This window comes from Xyrauchen texanus, chromosome 14 (assembly GCF_025860055.1).
Source record: "Xyrauchen texanus isolate HMW12.3.18 chromosome 14, RBS_HiC_50CHRs, whole genome shotgun sequence".
NCBI lineage: Eukaryota > Metazoa > Chordata > Actinopteri > Cypriniformes > Catostomidae > Xyrauchen > Xyrauchen texanus.
The window spans coordinates 40,771,482-40,794,905 of record NC_068289.1 but is presented as its reverse complement, the minus strand read 5'-3'; the positions used below and the strand labels follow the sequence as shown (position 1 = coordinate 40,794,905).

The 23,424-nt window shown below is 37.2% G+C and overlaps 1 protein-coding gene across 2 annotated transcripts in view; it reads left to right on the top strand.

Annotated features, from left to right (window-relative positions):
• LOC127654743 (RNA-binding motif, single-stranded-interacting protein 1-like) overlaps positions 1-19,138 on the top strand; it is a 93,510-nt gene extending 74,372 nt beyond the window's left edge. For both annotated transcript variants that reach the window (XM_052142073.1, XM_052142074.1), the window contains exons 8-14: positions 7,057-7,106; positions 7,402-7,489; positions 8,236-8,286; positions 10,059-10,169; positions 11,076-11,156; positions 13,897-13,972; positions 14,278-19,138. In XM_052142073.1, coding sequence (XP_051998033.1) covers positions 7,057-7,106; positions 7,402-7,489; positions 8,236-8,286; positions 10,059-10,169; positions 11,076-11,156; positions 13,897-13,965 — 450 coding nt within the window. In that variant the 3' untranslated portion in view covers positions 13,966-13,972; positions 14,278-19,138. The remainder of the gene's footprint in view (positions 1-7,056; positions 7,107-7,401; positions 7,490-8,235; positions 8,287-10,058; positions 10,170-11,075; positions 11,157-13,896; positions 13,973-14,277) is intronic.
• The last annotated feature ends 4,286 nt before the right edge of the window (positions 19,139-23,424 follow it).

The window sequence follows — 23,424 nt, the reverse complement described above, 5'->3', positions numbered from 1 at the left end:
TTGATTTATTGAATTATTTAATAGTTTCGTTTTGTTGGCCATTGTTTAGAATAAATGTGTTAATGTGTTGAGTTACAGACACTGGTGTCCCTTAATGGTCATTATCCTCTGTTTTAAAGAGTTTTTTTTAAGTGACAATTCCCAAAAACTCAATCAATGCCACTTTAATCACTGTGACTGTTGGCTTGTTTAGAGCTATCCTGGGCAAAATATTTATTTTGACTGGCCAAATCATGTCTGCTGCCTGAAATAAATGAAAAAGAACTTGTATTTAACCCCTCTTTGAGTATGCCACCATTACAGAAGTGGCACCCAAACAGGGACCTGAAGTGACTTGAATAGTTGATTTTGTGATTATCCTAACTTCTCTGTAAAAAAAACAAACCGTACGGTTTGCCATCCACGGTTCGGGAGGCATTGGCACCGCGGTCGGTTCACCTCACGTTTAATGCTGCACCTGGAGCACTAAAGCAAGTTTTGGTCAAGAAAACAAAGCTCAAAGAGACCTCCGCTAATGCACCTGAATGGATACGCTCCACCTGTGTTTCACTTGTGTTTCACGTGGGTCAACTTGATGACATCACTGTTCTGCAAGCGTTGTGTATAGATGAAAATGGCAAGTGGAGAAAGCGAGTCGCTGATAGAGCAACCCCCTGCGTTTCTGCTTTCTGGGAACATTTTCTTTTTGCAGTCAATTACAACAGCGATGGTCAACAGACGTTTACAAAACAGGCACTGTTTGCAGACATCGCTCGAACGAGTGCTGTATACTGGTAATATACGTCAATAATGCACATGAGGGTTTATTTAGAACAACTTCCTGTTTCCTCACGCGGCTGTAATCTATCACAAGCGTCAATAATGCACTTTGATTAATTAATTAATTAAGATGCCGTTATAGTAATACAGTGATGCATGATTAATCATTTATGCCGACATCACCCAGGGAAAGAGCCGCAGGTGAGCTGAAAATGCAAACACTCCGTGCTAATTTGGACTGACATGAAACAATAACCTAAACGCTTTGGAGTGTTCATGTGGGATTTCCATGTATGATTAAAATACTCAAGCAGCATTATCACAACATGCCTTCTCATATGCTTTCTAATAGCAAGGTTATTCCTTCAATATTGATGTACAGCTTCCGAATATTGAAAATGTTGAGATGAGTTTGAAGTGCACTTTATGTTGATGCATGTAGCGTATTTGTGCAGGTATTAAGTTAAAATGTTGATTTGGTAATTAGAGAAAATGTTTCTTTGTTCTTAGTTAAGGACCCTGACAAAAAATAACCATGATTTTACTATTATAATATTGTAGTAACAATGACTGCTGTCACCATGGTTTTCTGAGCAGAAGTCATGGATTTGATACTATTAATCATGGTTTTATAACAGTAATACAATTATGTTCTATATAGTAACCATGATTTTACTAGATATTGTAACCATGACAGTAACCATGTTTATATTGTGGTTTCTATGATTTTACTATAAATGCCATGGTTAAACTATGGTTACTGTTGTAAAACAATGATTGTTATTTAAGGGCAAACCTGTTGAAGTGTTTACCAAATAGATTATTCTTTGAATTTTGCTGTTCTATATATATATATATATATATATATATATATATATGTACTTAGAATCTATGAACTGAAACTTTGTGCTTGTGATTTTGTTGTTTTGTGTAAAAGTGTTTGTAACAATAACTCAGAGTTCAGATATGGGAAGCAAGAGACCGTGAGCAGTGACACGCTTTAGGTAACGTTTTATTTCTTGGAATGTGCAGCAGATGCACTCTTTTCAGTTTCTTTTACTCAGTTCAATAATTCACTCTCAGAAAATAAACAAACTTTTTACAAACACTCAACAGCTTCAGTACACAGAATGTCAGCATTTTGGCAATAATCACACTCGTTCTCTCTCTCTCCCTTCTCTGGCGTGCTCCTCTTGTTTTAAGGCGTCTCTCCGCTATCACTGTAATTAGAAACAGCTGTTAGAAATCATGTCAACCAGTTTGACGAGCTACACCACTCCCTCTCTCTTGCAGACAGACTCATGACCACGTCCCTATCACCACATAACCCCACTGCCAATTCCCGTAGTCGACTGCCCCTCTCATACAGCTGGCTTTGACGTTCCTGAGATTGGACCAAATTCACCTGTGTTAGTTGACCCAAAGTGTGGAGATTTGCTCTGAAATCAAGAACGTACTGAATTTCGTTTTTACTGTTTGAAGGTTCCTCCTTCCAAGCTTCCTGCATGACGTCGAGCACGCCGCGCCTCCATCGCCCATACAGCAGCTCCAGTGGGGTAAACCACGTGGAGGCTTGCGGGACCTCTCGCACTGCAAATAACAGGAGATCAAGCCACTTATCCCAGTTTCTAGTATCCTCGTCCACAAATTCATGGATCATGTTTTCCAGGGTTAATTATTAAATTGTTCCACCAACCCATCGGTTTTTGGGTGGTAAACACTGGTGTGAATCGATTTAATCAATAATAATTTGTACAGTTTTCGGAGTGTTCATGACATAAATGTAGTGCCCTGGTCAGTGAGGATTTCTTTCAGAATCCCCATTTGGGAGATTATTCTGAAGAGTGCCTCCGCAACACTACATACTGCGACGTTGTGCAGGGGCACTGCTTCTGGATATCACTTTGTATTGTCCACCATAACTAATGCAAGCGATGTCCATTTTAATGGCCTTATGTGGTCCATACCAATTCTCTCAAAGGGTACGTTGATTAATGGTAGAGGGTGCAATGGTGCTTTTGTGGTGGCCTGTGGATTCACCAACTGACATTCACACCACCTTTGAATGTCCCCATGAATGCCCGGTCAAAAAAATCAACGGGCCATTATACGGTTAAGTGTTCCTTCCTGTCCTAAATGGCCAGCCATTGGATTATGGTAAGCTGCCTGGAAAAGCACTTCCTGACAGCTCTGTGGGACTAATATCTGGGTTGTATTTTCTTTTGTTTGAGTGTCCAGCATCACTCGATACAACTGTGATGAGGAGGAGGGTGGTGCCAGGATGTGAGTTTACATGGCCCAGCCATCAATCGGGCTAATCAGCCGATGAGAGGGATAAAGCTGAGCCGGATGTAGCAGTTCAGGAGAGAGAGTGCCCACACGCAGGTGCTGTGTCTGGCTTTATCCCTCCGGCTGATTAGCCCGATTGGGGGCCGACCGTGCACACTCACGACCTGGCCCAACTCTTCTCCTCATTACAACAACCTATCTTTTGATAATTGATAAATACAGGTATGTGAGTGCAACGTCAGGCCAGAGCGGTTAACCATTGATTACTTTCACTTGTGTTTCAGGAGTTTGTCACGTGACTGCTCCAGAGGGAAATCCTCCTCAGGGAATTCCCTTAGGTCAGGGGCCTCCCCTCTTGCGTTATCTTGATGCAAACCAGACATAGATGGCCCTGGCACCGCCTCTCCAGCCATAGCATCACAAGTCACACACAGAGACATTATTTCACAGGACCCACGTGCACAAATTTCCTTTAACAATTTCTTTAAATCAGGCCAATTCATCCCCCAAATCAGTGGATGGGTGAGGCGGGAATTAACCGTGGCCTCCACTCTGTTTTCTCCCCCTCAATATTATCTCAATGGTAACTACCAGAACCCTGTGGACACCACAACTTCACCTGATTATTTATGCCCAATGTCCCGTCTTGTACCAACCATTGTTGGATGAAGGTTTGAGAACAGCCAGAAGCTTGATATGTATCCTCCTGGATACTCACCGGTATCGATACATCCCAGCTCAATCGGGGCAGCCTTTGGGGCATCGGGAATCTGGACCAGAGTACCAACCTCCATTACAGGGCAAAGGTCCTAGAAATGCCGAGGATACCCACAGCTCCAAAGACTGGCCCAGGCCCCCCTTCTACACCTCTGGACGAACTCGACAACCTGGGAGGGATAGTTGAGGGTTAACAGGGGTGAATGGGGGGGGGGGAAGCCCTCCCTAAGCAGGGATAAAACCTGGGCATCGCACCACCCAGCCTCCTGGGAGCAGGAATGGGATAGAAAGAAGAGGGGCGGAAGTGGTGTTTGGAGGTAGAGAGAGAGAGAGACTCCGGGTCACTGCTTCCCGGAAATGCCACCATGTACTCCTCGTCCAGCTGGATCGCTTCCTCCAGCGATGCTGGACAGTGGCACTGGACCCACTCCGCCATCCAACGGGGCAGCTGGGCTACGAACTGTTCCAGTACCACTTCGTCCACAATTTCCTGGATGCCGCAGGGTTCCCTGCCAGCAAACATTTCTGGCTGGCATCCTGGAGCTGCTGGGCAAAGACAAACAAGCGGCCATGTTTGCCCAGCTTAAGGGCATGGAAGTGCTGTCGGCTCTGTTCGGGGGGGTCTGGCCAACCTGATGCAGAATGGCTCTCTTCAAGTCTGCATACACGAGGAGGTTGGCTGCAGGGAGCTGTTAGGCCGCAAGCTGCTCTTCCCCAGGGAGTAGTGGTAACAGTCAGGCTGCTCTCTAGTCAGGCGGCCATTCCCACACCTCGGCTGTCTTCTCGAAGAGATTGAGATATGCTTTGGGATCGTTTTGGGATATTGGGTTTGCTGGATGCCGGCAGGGTCTTGATTACCTCGCCCTGTGGTGAGGACTCCATGATGTCTCCTCATACCGGGTTTCGGCACCAGTGTAACCAATTTTGGCAACGCTGCACACTCATTCTCTCTCTCCCTTCTCTGGCATGCTCCGCTGTTTTAAGGCGTCTCTCAGCTATCACTCTAACAAGAAACAGCTGTTCTAAATTACGTCAACCAGTTTGATGAGCCGCACCACTCCCTCTTTCCCGCAGACAGACACATGACCACACCCCCATCACCACAGTGTTTATAATATTTGGGAAGAGTGTTTAAGCTTTGTGAACCTTGAAAAAAAAAACTTAGCAGTCAGATTTTTTGTAAACCCATAATATTGAACTTATTAAATGATTGGTAATTGAGTGTTAGCTTCCAGGTATTAATGGAAGTGTAACGTATTAATTGAAAACCAGTTGCGACAGACCGTGTGGACTTGGTTTAAAAATGTGTGGTCGGGAAAAGTGTGCTAATGCCTGCAACACAACCTCTGATTCCTCCAGGTCCTCCTCCTTGTGTCCCTGCCTTCTATAACATCCCTACTCAGCTCAGCCCCACCTATCCAGGAACCCATGTGCAAATTACCAGCTCTAGCTGGCAGCACTGCTGCGCAAGCCTTCACCTGGGCACCAGAACCAGACCACATACAAATCTTCAATTCATCTGAAGTTTTACCTCCCTCTTCAGTGGCACAGCATGACCTGCCCGGCATCTTTCCAACTCCTGGAAAGGAAATGCATAATCTTACTGCTTAGGTACAAGGGAACTGGGATACCTTGTTTGAATGAATGAATAAACAGGAGAGAACAGCTAATGAAGTCACCAAGGAAGTGAAAACAACTTTCCCCACCATTGTGCCTAGTAGTTTGAACGAGGTTAAGCGCTTCCTCGGATTAGCTGGATGGTACCACCGGTTTGTTCCAAGCTTTGTATAGCCGTGTATATGGACGCCAGCGACACTGCTTTGGGTGCCATTTTGACACAACGGAAAGATCCTGGCAGGGAGGAGGTTATCGCATATGCAAGCAGAACCTTAAACTGGGCAGAAATGAACTACATTGCAACAGAAAAGGTGTGCCTTGCAGTCGTATGGGCCCTGGAAATGTGGCAGCAACACCTGGAGCACAAGCTCTTCACAGTTGTCACCGATCATTCTGCATTCTGCACTCATGAGCTCCATCCAGTGGTCCTGCGACTGCAAACATTTTATTTTGTCATGAAGTACTGTTAGGGAAAGCTAAATGTGGCACCTGATGCTTTATCTCGGACTCCAAACAAATAGGGTTGCAACCTGTACTCCAGCCAAAAGGAGGATCCAGTAATTCCTGAATCAGATGTTGTCCTTTGGGGAAAACAGCACAAAGACCCTGAAATTACAAAACTATTTCAAGCAGTAGCAGAGAATCATGCCCACCTGATGGATCAATGCATGGAATGTCGCACGCCCGGTCCCCAATCAGCCTGATGGTGGCGCGCGAGGGATAAAGGCAGCCGGTGACGGCGGCTCGAGAGAGAGAGAGAATTACGGGCATGTCCGTCAGTGTGTGTTTGTGTCTTAAGTTTCTCATTAAAATATTATTTATATAGTCAAGCCTGTTCTCGCCGCCTCCTTCCCATTAACCCCCTTACAACGAGGTTGTAGAGGACAAATGTATCAGAAAACTTACCTGATGAATAGCCAGATGAACAGACATAAAATACAAAAAATTCAAACTAAACTAAAACTAACAGAAAAGGTGTGAAAACTAATGAAAACAAAACTAAATTGAAATTACTAATTGAATATAAAATGGAAATAATAACTAAATAAAACATCAAAAACTATAATAACCCCGCTTTAACATGCCGAAAGTGCGCTTGACTACAACCCGCATCTGGATACATGCAGGTAATGACACTCTTCAGCATCATTTGATCATTATTTATCTCTCTTGAATAAAATGCAGTTTACCACCTGCTTTCCTCGGGCGGTAATAGTGTGATGTTAATTGCACAAATAGCACAGAGATTTGTGAATCAAGAGTAATTTATAATGAGCCTAATTCAGTGGTGTAGTAGTGTCTGAAGAGGTGGACATACTGGGAATTTATGAAGCCCAGCTCAGTCGGACTGTCAGTCTCTCCGGTCCCATCAGTTGCGCTCCTGCCTCCCTGCTCCATGCACATTTAGAAAGAATCTCTGTACACTTGCTGCGGCATCACGTTAGTTGATTAAATAAGTTCTGGGTGTTCTGGCGGCGATATGTATCATCACTTATTTTAGGTGGGCATACGTAAAGTCCTAAGAAATATAGGTGGCCGTACGGCGTATGCCTGCGTATGCCCTAGACTACACTACTGGCCTAATTTACATAAATGAAACAGCTCAGCAGTGATGAGCTCAGAAGCATGAGAATTGTCTTTTCACCCCTCTCTCTCTCTCTCTCTCTCTCGTAGGCTGGAATGACCCTCACGTATGACCCCACCACAGCTGCTATGCAAAATGGGTATGAGACCACCAGAGCTGAGTAACTCTGAAATAACACCTCAAAATCAGCATGTTCTTACTGCAAATGTTATTATATAACAGATAGTTACTGTTCTGGATGCTGATTGGTCAATGGAGCATTCCAGCCATGCAAAAATACATAATATAGCAACAGCTATTACGTGAGAAAATGTCTCAAAATTAAGAGATAAAGGAATTAAATTGTGCATAAAGAATGTGATGCCTGTTTTTAGGACCAATAAATGATATTTCATCCCAAAGTAAAAAATGTCTCTTTCTCTTTGACTCTCCAGATTTTATCCGACCGCCTACAGTATTTCAAACAGAATGATCTCTCAGACTCCCATGTCTCAATACATCTCACCTATGTCCACATACCAGGTAACATGACAACAGTTCCTGATCGACATGTCAGACATGCATGTGTCTAAACTGTATCTAACTCCGCTTCTGAAATAGCCACTGTGGTGGTTATAGTTGTGAGTCTGTGGTGGTTATAGTTTTGAATTATTATGAGTTTTGAATATAGTTTTTATTGGTTTTGATTTTCAATTTGTCCTTTGAATCGTTATCACTAGTTTAATTTTAGTTCAGTTTTATTTTTTCAGTGTTTTTATTTTATTTTATGTAATTTTAGTATGGTTACATTTTTTGTTTGCTTTTTATTTTATTTTGTTTTGTGTTTTTATTTTAGTATGTTGTGGTGTATTTTATTTATTTTAGTTTTTAATTTAGTTTTTATTTGATTTTTAGTTTGTCCTTTTAAAAGTTATCGCTAATTTTCGCTTTGTTGATTTTAGTTTAGTTATATTTTTTTCAGTGTTTTATTTGTATGTATTTTATTATGCTATTTCAGTTTAGTTACTTTTTTTATTTTATTTTATTATGTGTAATTGTACTTTATTGTTCATTTTTTTTGTTTGTTTGTTTTTTGTTTTTATTTGTATATATTTTATTGCATGTAATTTTAAATATTCCAAATTTAATAATATACTTTGTATCAAAAACTTAAATTAATTTTTAATTTTGTTCGTTTTAGAATTATAAAAAGATTATTTTTATATTAATTTGTTTCCCCAATCATGTTAGTTTTTTATTTGTCATGACCGTGTGTTTTTAATATTCAGGTACAGAATCCATCCTGGGTCACCCATCAGCCTTACATCATGCAACATCCAGTAAGCCTCAGTTTATTATTTCTGCTCACCCTATTAATCTATCACCTGTGTCCAATTATATTGCACTCAAATTCAAATAATTGCACCTTTCTTTAAATGTAACTTTGTCATCAGAATTTGTATCCATCTAAAAGTTAAAAATACAGATTATGACATGCATATCTCAAACACAAAGCTTAATATACAGTACATTAATGGCTGTAGTGCTAAGTGTAAAGTTCAGCGGTATGAATGTATGAAGAAGGTGAGACCAAATGAAGCGTGTGTTTCTTGATGTGTTTGAGTGGGTGTGTAAATAATGTGTGATAGAGTGTGTACATGATGAAGTGTGTATATGATCATAATGTGTTGTTTAAATGAGAAAACTGTGTCATTTAAAGGGCAGTAATGGCCTTGATGTCTCACGGCTCTTTAATACAGTAAAGTCTGACTCACAGCGTTAGAAAACATCACAGAGACACCTTGACTCACATAGCCTGACTAAAGTCTATCGGTATAAAAGTCTAGTTATGTTTGCGGTTTACTCTGGCCAAGAACAGCTCACTTAGACAGGAAGAGATCGTCTGAAGGAGTTTTTCCATGTCATTTAGGGGGGTGACGACATCACAATAGCAGTTGCTGTGGGGGGAATAGAATATTTAAAGTTTATTTTAATAGCACATTTCATAAAGGATTCAAAGTGCATTGCATAGAAATGGAAAATAAAAATACATAAGGCTATTTTAAAAGGACAAGAACTTGAAATAAAAATAAGAATACAAAATTATTTACAAAATGAATGTGAGTAAAAAAAGAATGCAGAAATAAAAATAATGATGCAGTAGTTTCCTCAAACAGTTACAGAATAAGCGACAAATAGATGAAAGTGTGTGTAGACTTTGAGAATAGAGTTTCTGTCCGCCCCAAAATAATTTGTTTATTTTTATTAAATGTTCAACCACAAAAATGTTTTAATAAATACATGATTTAATAATAAAAATGGCAAAATACTTTGTCTTATTTTTTTAAATGGGTAAATCTATCGTTTTATCATTTAAACCATAACATGCTTTTTTTGTTAAATGTTTTACTTAAAAAGAAAAAAGTTAACTTTGGCATTTTGTTATTTAATACAATGACAGTCAACCACTTTTTAAATGTTTTTAAGTATCCAATGACATATTTAAGACATATTACTGAGTGATTAAAGGAAAATTACGGCTTTACTACAAGTTAAGCTCAATCGACAGCAGTAATGTTGATTAACACAGCAAAATTTTGTTTGAAATTAATTATTATTAAAATAAATAATACAATTATTTTTTTAAATAATGAATAAAAAAAATTATATATATTTTTTTCTTTTTTATAACTATTAAAATTATGTAAGCCCAAATATTTCATTTTTATTATTATTAAAATGAATAATTAATTACTAATAAATAATACATTACATTTGTATTAAAATAAATAATAAAATATTTGGACTCTTAATTTTGTCCCTTGTTTATATATATTATTATGATTTATTTTTATGATTTAATTTTTATTAATTATTTATTTTTGGTGATCAACATTATGCCATGAATGCTGTTGATTAAGCTTCACTGCTATTAACCCTGAGATACACTCCTTAAATATTTTCATGTACCATGATATTTACATGGAGAAAGTGCCTCCAAGTCCCTCCTAGTGCCTTCAAAGAATCCCATAGTACGACCATGCATGTACATGTTCAAAATAACATGATATTACCAGATTTGTTTTAACTGTGCAATTGTGTTTTCTCTTAGGGAGCTGTGATATCGCCCTCTATAGATCACTCCATGTCACTGCAGCCCACGTCTATGATGAGCCCTCTAACCCAACAGATGAGTCACCTCTCAATGGGCAGTGCAGGAACTGTGAGTACACACACAGTACACTGACTTAGCATATAATTCACAAACTCAGCAAAAAATGTGTGTATTTATAAATATACAGGCAATACACAACTGCAACTCCTGTTGATCTCAGCAAAATGCACAAAAGCAACAAAATTCAGCAGCTGACAGGATGAGTATGATTCAGAAGTGTGCAGATTTTGTAGACGCAGATGTTCAGATTTCCATGTGAAAGCTCTTTGGGTCATTTCTGCTTTATAGAACATTTTGATCTCTGTAACTTCAAAAAAATATATAATACAGTTGTAATGGAAACGTTTCTATTAAAAGGTATACTAGACGTTCAGAAATATGTTCTGGTCAAGTTTAGGCACTTAAACATTCATTTTAACTTGCTTATATACATAATGCATTGGAATTAACAGGGTGGTAATAGAGTGTTAATTAGGAGTTAACTTAGATGAGAATATTTTTAACTTTATCTTTTGACATTTTTATATTATCAAACAGATTTTCTTTATTTTCACAAAACATCACAGAATTTATTTTATCCATTCCTAATACTTTGTAATATTTGTACACTTATTTTCCCACCAAAATGATGTCACTTCCTGGAGAATGATGTCATTAAGGGACTAGCTTCTGTTAGTTAAAGGGAAATTATATATATATATATATACAATGTGTTTGTGTGTATGTGTGTGTGTATATATATATATATATATATATATATATATATATATATATATATATATATATATATATATATATATATATATATATATATATATATATATATAAATAATTCATACTTATGCTCACTTAATTCTTATATTGTGATAACATTTTAAGTGAAATTTCTTTTTTCCAATATATCATGACTGTATATATGATATATGATGTCATTAAAAAAACTCTCACCTGCAGTTTATGACAGCCAGTCCAGCTCTGCAGGGGCCATACATCCCTTCATACACTCATATGCAGACCAATGCAATCTCAGTAGAGGTGAGTTCATTTGATCAGGAACTATAGGAAATGTATACACTGGCGGTCAAAAGTGTGGAATAATGTACAGATTTTGCCCTTATGGAAGGAAATTGGTACATGTATTCACCAAAGTGGCATTCAACTGATCACAATGTATAGTCAGGACATTAATAATGTGAAAAATGACTATTACAATTTGATAAAAATGAGTTAAACGACTTCAAAGAGTTTTCATTAAAAAATCCTCCACCTGCAGCAATGACAGCTTTGCAGATCCTTGTTATTCTAGTTGTCCAGATACTCAGGTGACCTTTCACCCCACACTTCCTGTAGCACTTGCCATAGTTGTGTCTGTCTTGTCGGGCACTTCTCACGCACCTTACAGTCTAACTGATCCCACAAAAGCTCAATGGGGTTAAGATCTGTAACACTCTTTTCCAATTATCTGTTGTCCAATGCCTGTGTTTCTTTGCCCACTCGAACCTTTTCTTTTTGTTTTTCTGTTTCAAAAGTGTCTTTTTCAGTGCAATTCTTCCCATAAGTCCTCCTGAGTCTTCTCTTTACTGTTGTACATGAAACTGGTGTTGAGCAGGTAGAATTCAATGAAGCTGTCAGCGGAGGACATGTGAGGCGTCTATTTCTCAAACTAGAGACTCTGATGTACTTATCCTCTTGTTCAGTTGCACATCTGGTCTTCACATCTCTTTCTGTCCTTGTTAGAGTCAGTTGTCACCTTCATTCCTCAAAACAATGATTGACTGATGAGTTTCTAGAGAAATCTGTTTCTTTTTTGCCATTTTTGACCTTAAGACATGCCAGTCTATTGCATACTGTGCAACTCAAAAACAAACACAAAGACAACATTAATCTTCATTTAATGATCCAAATATCTTTCAGCTGTGTTTGATATAATGGCAAGTGATTTTCTAGCACCAAATGATCAATTTATCATGATTACTCAAGAATAAGGTGTTGGAGTGCTGCTGTCTAGATTTGATCAAAAATGACTTTTTTCAAATAGTGATGGTGCTGTTATTTACATCAGTAATGTCCTGACTATACTTTGTGATCAGTTGAATGCCAATTTGGTGAATTAAAATGCCAATTTCCATCCAAAACAGCAAAATCAGTACATTATTCCAAACTTTTGGCCACCAGTGTGTGTGTATTTGCAAAGGAACTATTATTTAAACATTAGGGGTGGTAAAAAATGCCGATCAGTAAACAGTTTGACACATTTGGATGCAGTGTTTCGCTGAGTTTGTTGTTATTGTTCTTTCTTGTTGGATTATGTGTAAACCCTGAAAAATATTTTTTGTTGTTGTGAAGCTGTTTCATTCTCTTCGGACTGAGTTTCAAATATATATGATCGTATTGAAGGGGGCGTGATGTTAGCAATCATAATAGTGCATGTTTACATTGAAGTCTTAAAGGGAAACAGAGCCTCAAACTGAGCGTTTCAGTCAGAGGGCCTAGGACGGGGCAAGTTATCGTATATTACTTGTGCTAAATAATGACGGTTTTGGTCATTGTTTAAAAAACTTGTTTCAGGGAATATAATAAAACGAGGGGGAAACATTTCATGTTATGAACATGTGCTTTCTTATTTTAAATGCAAAATATAATCTATTATCTTTTTTATATCTAGATATGAGGCCTGTCAATTGATAAAAAATGTTAATCACATTAATTACATAAGATGCTGATTTAATCAAATTAATCGCAATTAATCACATATATCAATATTTGCTGAGAAAGGCCCCCATATAAAAATTATTAAAAATATGTTATTAATTAAATAATTGTATCATAAACAGTGTTTTTAGGATGCTGATTTCAGCTGTTTAAAATTTAGAAAAACACTGAGACTTGTAAAAATATAAAGTGGTAAGAAAATTCCTTATCATGGTCCAGAGGCATGATTAATTGTGCTCATTGTTAATAAGTAAATATTTTTTATTTACTAATTTGCATTAATTCGACAGTCCTAATTTATATGTGTGTGTGTGTGTGTGTGTGTGTGTGTGTGTGTGTGTGTGTGTGTGTGTGTGTGTGTGTGTGTGTGTGTGTGTGTGTGTGTGTGTGTGTGTGTGTGTGTGTGTGTGTGTGTGTGTGTGTGTGTGTGTGTGTATATATGTGTGTGTGTGTGTGTGTATATATGTTTGTGTGTGTGACCAAATATGACCAAAAACCTTTATCACGATAGGAGTCATTTTATATCACAATAAAGATATATAAATAATACATTTTTTGAAAAATCAATACAAATTGGTTTTATATTAAATAAGCATTTCGTAATGCCTATTTTTGGAGACTCCAGTCAGTGAATTAAATACTTTATAAATAAAAACTACATCTTATATAATTTTATATAATAATTGATTTGGAACTGGACAAACTTAGTCAAAGTGTATAAAACAATCAACCTGTTTTCAAGCATTAACCTTACCAAAATGCAAAATGTCACATTATACCACATTTCAGCCTCATTATCGTCATGCGACACATTCTGGCACACTGACATATCGTCAGATCACATTTTGCTTCTCTGTGCCAGCTTTTGTGAACCCACAGCACAGATGTCACACCTGATTTAATAACACGCTCCTCTTCGTTTGCTTGATTTGTTTGGGAGTCGTCCCGTTCTGTGGAGATGTCTTTCTCCATTAGGGGTTTTCCTGGGTCATAAATCATTGAAATGCACTGCCCTTCATTTGTTGTTTTAATGAGAAAATAAATATGAACTTTTGTGCTTTAGGAGAATAGTCCACAACCTCAGATGGAATCGTCCAGTGACTCACCTTATACCTATCAACAGGCCAAGTAATGAAGAGGTATCGTAATTCTCACCTTACACTATCCATTCATGTGCAGGCCGAGACAGAATCATCATAAATCTGCAGAATTATTCGTAAAGGATTTTTAACATTTTTATACCAAATCGAATGAATTGGAAATGTACTGTCATATCAGTGGTTTCATTCTACAGCGGGTCACCTCAAAACAAATACTGAAATCTTATTGGATGATTTTTAATGATTCATCTCAAAAGTGTCAACTGTTTTAGAACATGCAGTTATAAGATCGAGTGTTTTTGTGCCACTTGCACTCATGCAAAGTCTATTTGTGTCTCTTCTAGGGTTAGTCGGGTCGAGAGCGAGTCAGGCAACTGCTAAATCAATAACAGCTTCCCGAAGGACCGGCTCTACCGATGAATTCACATTTGCACAGGTTCTACAATAAGTTCCTCGGTTTTTGTAATTAAACGACTTCGACTATTTTTGGTATAAGTTCCATTAGGTGCAAATAAAGGATTCATCAGAGGATGCTAACTCTCAAAGAAAGCGTGAAAAAAAAAAAGTTTTATTTTAATAAGGAAAAAAAATGCTTATTTTTTATCAAGAATTGTCACGTAGATGCAGGAACTTCAGCGGAGATGTCCATTGTTTTTTATTTTCATGATTTCAGATTTGTTTGATCTTTTTCTCTTTTCTTTTGTACTTCAATAGATATTTGTTTTTAGAGATTTATCATCCTGAGAAAGATGAGTTTGTGTTTGCCGTGTGAGTGTTGTTTGTTGGTGACGTGTTTTCTGTCGTGTCAGTCTGATCGGTCGATCTGTTTGTGTTCTACGATTTGCCTTAAATTTTTCCCATACGGTAGTTAAAGAATATCGCGAGAGATAACGCCATCTACTGCCTTGTAAATCAGCTTGAATAGGGCTTTTCTAGCATCTAGCAAACGAACATTTTCGCAATGCTTGGATTTTTCTGTGTTTCGCTTCTTTTTTTTCTTCTTTGGAGCTTTTAGAGTACAAACTTTTGAGTGATTCAAATTGATGGAGTTTTAATAGGATTTAATGTTTTTATAATCAGAGGTAACGATCCTTTGGTTGTTTGAATGTGGTAGAAATTCTGCTAAACGATCACATTTTTGATAATTGCCTTTGTTTTCGTTTAGAAATCGTGGTGTTGTAGTGTAGCTTTAGATGAACTCGTGTGGGTGGGGGAAGTGCTTTGACTTGTATTCTAATCTTGGGGAAGGGGGCGTGGCCTGTCAGTCAAGCCGAATATCGTGTGTCACATTCGTTCAGATGCAGGCGAACATTCAGAATAAACCTTCAATGACTTTCAACAGAAGTCTGGTGGGGTTCTTTAGGAGAGGTGAACATATAGATTTTAGTGCTCGTTTATAGGAGGCAAACAAAACTTGGCACTTTCAAGTTTACTTCACCAAAGACAGAATTTAACGTCATTTCCTCTGAAGGCGGGCCATACTGAGACATTTTAACACGCTTGGGGGGGCAGTTTTGACCGAAAGTGGTTTTTCGTTAGAAAACACAGTTGAACCGAATGCACGTGTCTTAAGATGCGTTCTTTTTTTAAAGTTGACACGCCATCTAAAAAACACAATCTCAGTCAAATACGTCTGTCTAGCGCATGTTTTCATTGGAAAAACAATAGGAAAACAGTATAAACGCATTTGGTGAGAACGGCCCCTTAAATTGCAGTTTGGTGAATGTGCCGCCTTTTGTACATATGCATTCAGCTGTCTTTAGTTCTTAAGACGTGGACAACAATAGCATGAAGGACGATTTGGATCCAGCAAGTGCCACAAACTAAAACAACATCACTACAGAGCGGAGACAACTGAAACTAAAAGAGAAAGTGGACAGGTTAAACGAATGGCTCTGTTCCCAAAACCTAGTGAGCTGCCTTACTGTCTACAGCGTACATGGGCAGCATCCTAACTGAAATGGTGACTGGTCAAAAGTGACCGATTTGGAGTGCTCTACTTAGGCGGCCACTTTTCCGCTACTTAAGGCGGCAGCGTGATCATGCAGCACCGGAGTGCGCCTGTGTAACCTTAAAATGTTGCCAAATGTGTAGTCGGCTCACTAGATTTTGGAACACATCCTTTGTGATTATAAACGCATATATGATAGCAAAAACAATACGCAACAGAAACCTGTTTTTGTCATTTTTAAAATCACAATATACTTTTAGCAAGTCTTTATTGATTAATTTGTCTTCCAAAAGACTGTTTTTGGCCTGGTGAGTCTCGTTGACCGCTTATCTACCTCAAGAGCTTTGTTCTCCTCTGTTTTGATTGGTCGGGCTAGCAGGTTCAGCCCGCCCCTCCAGACCAAACGGGCGGCTCAGGAGCTGTCCAAATACACTTGATTTCTTTCAGGTTTTGTTTTTTAAATACTTTGATTCTCTTCTTTTTCTTTAAATAAACAACAACGTTTTTTTTATTTTATTATTGTTATTGTTACGGCTATAAGAAAAGTTGTGCGTTGAACATGTCTGGTGTGATTTAGCGTTCAGATTCATCGTTTCAAAAGCAAAATACGTTGCTTTTATCGTCACAAGATATTCCAGTAGTTGATGAATCCATTAAACGTGTCCTAACCAGGTGACGCAATATAGCACCAAGCGACAAAAGCTGGCTTTTGGTTTTTTGTTTTCAGTGACGTACGACAGGATGTTTTGTCGATCGACTGGCTTCTATTATCCAGGCATCATATTGGGTCGCCCATCCCGCTGAAAATCAAAAAGTAATCCATTAGAAATGACTTCTCAGATTGTGGAAACATTATTTGCATCACTAATTACTTTTAAGTTACTTTATAAAACACATTTGACAGAAACGTTTGTTTCTCCACTCAGCAAATTCAAAATTCGCTGTATTTCCTTCTTGTTCGTTGTCGCACACCCTTCAGTCACTTTTTATCTTAAAATATTCAGATTGCACAAATTAATTACTTTGTAATCAGATTACACCCCACACTGGTCGAAGTTGTCCCGATTCTTCTAACTGTAAATGATCTTATAACGTTCATTAAGCTGTGATTTTGTTTTGGATGTGCATAATACATTTTTTCAAAACTGACTAGTCATTTATAACGAAGCTGGTTTAAGGTTTACTTGATCACAATCGGATGTGTTTTTAAGGTTTGAGTATGCTTCGGTTTCTTGCGCACAGTCGAGCACTCAATAACACTTTCTATGATGCCCATATGTTTAATGCATTGTAAAGGTATTTTAAATGCATTATACTGCATTCATAATGTCTCATAATACACCTTATAATGAGTTATAACTTCTCATAAATAATTGCGACTACTGTAAAAATACACTATAAGACTTCCCCTATTCATAGTTGTACTGTAGAGTATAATGCTTTATAACACCAGCAACATCGCAGCAGAAGTTAATAAAGTTAATGTTATAAGTGCTGTATAGTGTAAACAGTTAAATGGCTTTATGACATCATCTTATTATAAGAGATCTTTACCTGCTGCAAGTAAAGTTACAAAGCAATATCTTCTTATAAACAGCCATAACATAAACGTGTAACATACAAAACATCACAAGTCAAACTTATATAATGGAAGTTATTTATAAAATAAATCTCCAAATAAGATGCACAAACATTAAACTTATTCACAAGAGCCTAAAACTTTTGCACAGTACTTTATATATATATATATAATTGGGTGTTTACAACATAAGAGAGTTTCTGATATTTTTTATCTTTGTGTTTTTTGTAAAATCTCAGATTTGACACTGAATGTGTTATTTTATATTTTGTGCATGTGTCTGTATATAACTTCCAGCATGACTTGCAATGTCTTATAACCACTTAATAATATGTTATGGATGTTTATAAGAAGACTTACTGCTCTTGTTAGTTTTATTGTCACATTACAAATATATATATATAATACATTATAACTTCTGCTGATAAAATTGTATGTTGCTTATGTTATAATGCATTCTACTCTAATGTATAACTATGAATAGGTCATTGTTATAATTGAGGTTACAATTAGTTATAACATATTATAAGGTGTATAATGTAACATTTAATTATGCATTATAATGCCTTCACGATGCATTATAAATATAGGCTACATAGAAAGTGTTACCGTATACTCTTTTAGACGTGAGCCCATACAGGCGCGTTCGACGCATGCACAGTAAATTAGTCGTATAGCACAGTCAATGACACTCGCATGCACCAATGATGCAATAACGCATTGTTAAAATTTGAAATATTTTTTTCTAAAAACTAAATGCGATGGCCAAAACATCTGTTTGAATGTTAAAGGGGACAAATAGTTTCCAAGAGGGGTTTACCTTGCAAACAGCTAAAGCCACAAATGATAAAAAAATATCAAAACAAGGAAATAAACAAGATAATCGACACACAAATCGATTTATTGAAGACTGGTTTCACATTCGATGACAAAATTGCTTGTTGCCAGAAACTAGTCACATCACGCCTGGTTAGGACACGATCACAGGACACGAAAGCGCAAGAGAGAACGTTAGAAAGCTAAAAGTTGTGGTTTCCCACGATCTGTACTCCCAAGAAATAGCAGTTTTTTTCAGGCGTTGTCCAAACAGACATTTAGCAGCGTAAGAGTCGCTGAGTCCCTCTCTTGAAGTGTGTGTGTTTGTGTGTGTCTGTGGAGTTCTTGTGTGGGTCATGCTGCTAGTAACAACAGAATCCGAAGTGCCAATTTGCGTCCGGGTCAGAAGAGATGGACAGAGGTGTGTGTGCAGAGGGACATGCTCATGAATATGAGAAATCATGTACTAGACAGTCATTAAGTTATATGAAAAACTAATAATTTATGAAGAGAGAACTTTTGTACAGACTCTTTGAAAAAATAAAAATGATAAAAAGGTTTTCATAGAGATATCTATATGAGAGTTAATTTTGTAATTTTTATTTCTTTTTTTTTTTTTTTTTTTTTTTTTTTTTACATGTGCCACACGCTTGCCAGTGGTAACTTGTACATTTGGTTTTATCAAAAACCTTCCTCTGTCATTGTTTTTTTTTTTTTGGAATATTTGTTTTAAGCTTTTTATTGCTTTTTCCCCTTGTTTCCAGTAGATTGTTAATCAAGCTTTATTTCTGTTCATTTCTTGAAGAACTTTTGAATAAAAACACTTTTTTTTTTTGTTTTATTCATGTTGTGTTTGTGTGGTCCCTTGGCTTCAAAGAAAATGTCAAACGTGCGCGCGCGTGTGTGTGTGCGCGTGCGTGTGTCTGTGCGCGCGTGCGTGTGTGTCTGCGCGTATGTGTGTGCGTGTGTGTCTGCGCGTATGTGTGTGTGCGTGTGCGTCTGCGCGAATGTGTGTGTCTGTGCGTGCATGTGTTTGCGTGTGTGTCTGTGCGTACGTGTGTGCGTCTGTGCGTGCGTGCATGTGTTTGCGCGCGTGTGGAAATTAAAAGATTGTACATTTTTTTTAAGGTTTACACTTTTCAATTTTATAACAAACTATCACATTGAATTGTGTAATGTTTAACAGTAATAAAAAACGTAAAATATTTATATTTATTAAAGATTACGGAATTAAATTTGATGGAATATCTTACAATATTCAATCTTAAAATATTTTTTTATTTGTATAGTGACATTTACAACACGTCTTTTTAATGCAGCTTTACAGAAAATTATGCTGTAACAGAAAATGAAGCTGTAATGTATTAAAGTCATCATTGTGCGATTATGCCTTATATATATATATATATATATATATATATATATATATATATATATATATATATATATATATATATATATATATATATTATGTGCTCGGAAAAGTCATGGAAATTGACAATCATAAAGACCCCAAGAAAAATTTCGATTCACCCCTGCAGACCTGATGATGTCATAAATATTTTTGCTCTGTATCCCAGGAAGTCAAATACTTTATGCACGCATGCGCTTAAAGTTCCTTTTGGCTCATTTTAGGAGTTTACAAGTGTATAGACTGCTTCAAAGCTAACAGACACAAGAAAAAAGCCACAAAAATCCCATTTTGGTGTCACAGGGTCTTTAAAAATATCGTGGAAAATTCAAGAAACAAATTATAATAAATCTGGCACTATTCAGCTCAAAAATATTTATTGGCTAGAAATTGCGAGTGCAGTCTCTGTAAAACCATTTTATAAGTCACAAAAAAACATGCAAAATAATTTGTCAAAAGGGAAGAAACACTGTATATCATCTCATTAACGATACATTATTCCATACATGAAGTGCTAAATGTAAAAGATAATACCAAAAATAGAATAAAGGTCTGATTGAGTTTACTCGGGGCTTTTAGCAAACTCATTTCTTTGACCTGATGGTTTGTATGCAATTGGATTTCAGTGTTATTAGTTTGAGAATATTTACAGTACTTCTTAAATTTGATGCCTAATATTAAGAACTACAAAAATTGTAAAATGTGCTTTAATCAGAGTTGGGCCACCACGAGGGGTCACAAGTTAATTTGAATCATTCAACTGATGAAACTTTGATAAAACAACTTTCCAAAAAAATGTCATATTAACGTTTTCATATGAACATATAACGTATTGGTCATAATAACATCAAATATGAAAACCAATAAGACCTGTAAACCACAGATTCAGTTCAATCTCTGCTGTTATTTACCAAGACCAATATCAGCAATACCCTCTCTGTACCAGCAGCTGTCACTGTCTGAATAAAGGATTTGGGACTGGACCCTCCAGAGAGTGTGGGGAGTAAGTATTTATCAATCCAAAGTGCTGTTTAGTATAATAACAAAAACAGATTCCATTTTTTTTTCTTTTTATTATATGAAGGTTAAAATTGACTTTTTACAAGGACTTGATCATTTATTTTTGGTACTTTTTAAAGGCCCTTTTGTACAGCTTTTACTTTAGTCCCAGACCCAGACTTGCATTATTAAACTATGAAAAACTATTATAAAAATACAAATTATCGCACGTTTAAAAATATGCTAATCCAGGGGCCTGGGTAGCTCGGAGTATTGACGCTGACTGCCACCCAGGGCGTGCTGAGTGACTCCAGCCAGGTCTCCTAAGCAACCAAATTGGCCCGGTTGCTAGGGAGGGTAGAGTCACATGGGGTAACCTCCTCGTGGTCACTATAATGTGGTTCTCGATCTCAATGGGGCGTGTGGTGAGTTCTGCGTGGATGTCACGGAGAATAGCGTGGGCTTCCACATGCGCTACGTCTCCATGGTAACACGCTCAACAAGTCACGTGATAAGATGCACGGATTGACGGTCTCAGACACTGAGGCAACTGAGATTCGTCCTCTGCCACCCGGATTAAGGCGAGTCACTACGCCACCACAAGGACTTAGAGCGCATTGGGAACTGGGCATTCCGAATTGGGAATAAAAGGGGAATAAAATTAAAATAAAAAACTACACTAATCCAATGTGAAATAAACCATTTCAATATTTCTTGCATGCAAATGATTTCTATCAATTAAAAAAAACACTGTCCCGCTGCTGTGATGTGATTTCCACCACACCAAACAATTTTGCCCCTATGAATTTTTTTCAACCGTTAGTGTACTTGTAAACCAAGTGCACGCTTGAGATTAAATGTAAGAAGAAAAAATCAAGGTAAATATCATTTGTGAGCAGAATATTTTTATTGGGGGTAATATCCAATCAAGCTGTAGTATTGCAAAATGGTGCAAAAAAAAAAAAAAGTGTACAAATGATTTCATTGTGTGTATTTAGGATGCACAAAATGTTATTTATGAAACAATCCTAAGCAAAAAGTTGTTTTATTGAATTTTAGAAATGTAAAAAATGTCATGTGACACTGTGGTGGGAATTTTCATGATTTCCAGAACAAATGGACATTAATCTCCTGTGATGCATGAACTGTACATACACTGTTGGACCATTTAAAACAACATTTGGGTGAAAAATGTTTCAAGGAGACTTTAGTCTCTAGAAGTTCACAGTGCTAAAATATGAAATAAATGCAATCAATTCTTTTAAACAAACATTATTTATACATTTATATTGTGTGAATGATTTCTGCATATTTCGTTGATGGTCAAATTTGTGCAGTGGCATGCTTCAAATGCAACAGACATCAGATGGTCCCAGCTAGGTCCTGGAGGGGTGTCATGTTTGTGTGTGTAGAGTAGTAAGGGTCTGTGTGTAAGTGTGTTTGCATGTGTGTGTGTGTGATGTCACTCTACGTGAAGCCGTGAGCACCAAACGAGGAGTGACAGCCGAACGGCAGCTGCTCTCTGCACCTGAGCCCGTCTGCTTACTTTACTGCAGAGCTGGGTCACGACCTTTCACACTCACAATAACAACACTTATAGATATATTTCTTACAGGATACTGGCATATTACTCATACTATTTCTGCAGTATGTTTAATGTACACAGTATGTGAATGTTCTGCATGCATGGAACACTTGGATGACCTGCTATACAACATCTGTGAACATTTAGAACTGTGTTACACTTATTTTCTATTGCCTTTATATCTAATTTAATAGCAATTTTGCTTCATAAGTAAACGTATCTTGTATTAAGGATGTTTAGATATTAAAAGGGAAAATGGTAAAGGTTTTTTAGACTTACCTTAAAGGAAATTTCAAGGATATAAATGATTTTATTTTTAAAATATCCAAAGAATAACACCCAAGAGCATCAATTTGACCCCCCTTTGTGCATTCTAGTGTTAAGATTTATGACTTGGTATGTTAAACTTCTGTGTTAATATGTGCTGTGAGACTTATCGGTTATTTTGGCTTTGTACTGGACTGTCAGACGTGAGGCATCTTCTCTGCGTGAGATCTTTGTGTTGTTTCAGGAGAAAAAAAAAGTGTGTGGAGACATTTTTGTTTGAAGCAGTGTGATACTGTCACACCCCAAAGAGAGAGAGAGGGGAGGGGGGCTTACTATATAATACACATGCAAATGCGATATGAATTGTAGATTAAATTTGAGCACAATGATTTTAAGATGACATAAGCTCTGTAGGCTTTAAATAAGGAATTAATCTTTAGATGTTTGCCAATTAAGTACAGTCAAAAGCAACTGAACATACAGTTACAAGCATCCACAAGGCAGAGAAGTGAAAGACTAGTGCGTGCAAGTGTCCTCTGTTGGACATATTTAAATAGAAGCCCAAATATATTTAGCAGTTTGAGGACAACAGTTTTATCACATCCGAAAGTGTCTCACATGAGATCTGAGGGTTTTTTCCAAAAGCACTCCTGAAATGAAATCAGAACTTTCCATAAAGCTGGAAGCTTCACAGGGTCATTCTGCGAAATCGATGCCTTTTCCATTTCAAAAAGGTGATTTTTAAACATTCTGTCAGACAAAGAATGTCTTCAGGTGTTAATAAATTGCACTGTGCCATCTCAAGCTACATTATAGCTTTTTAACATATATTGGAACTTGTGATGTAGATATACCTTTAAAGAAGTGACAGGTTTATACTCAA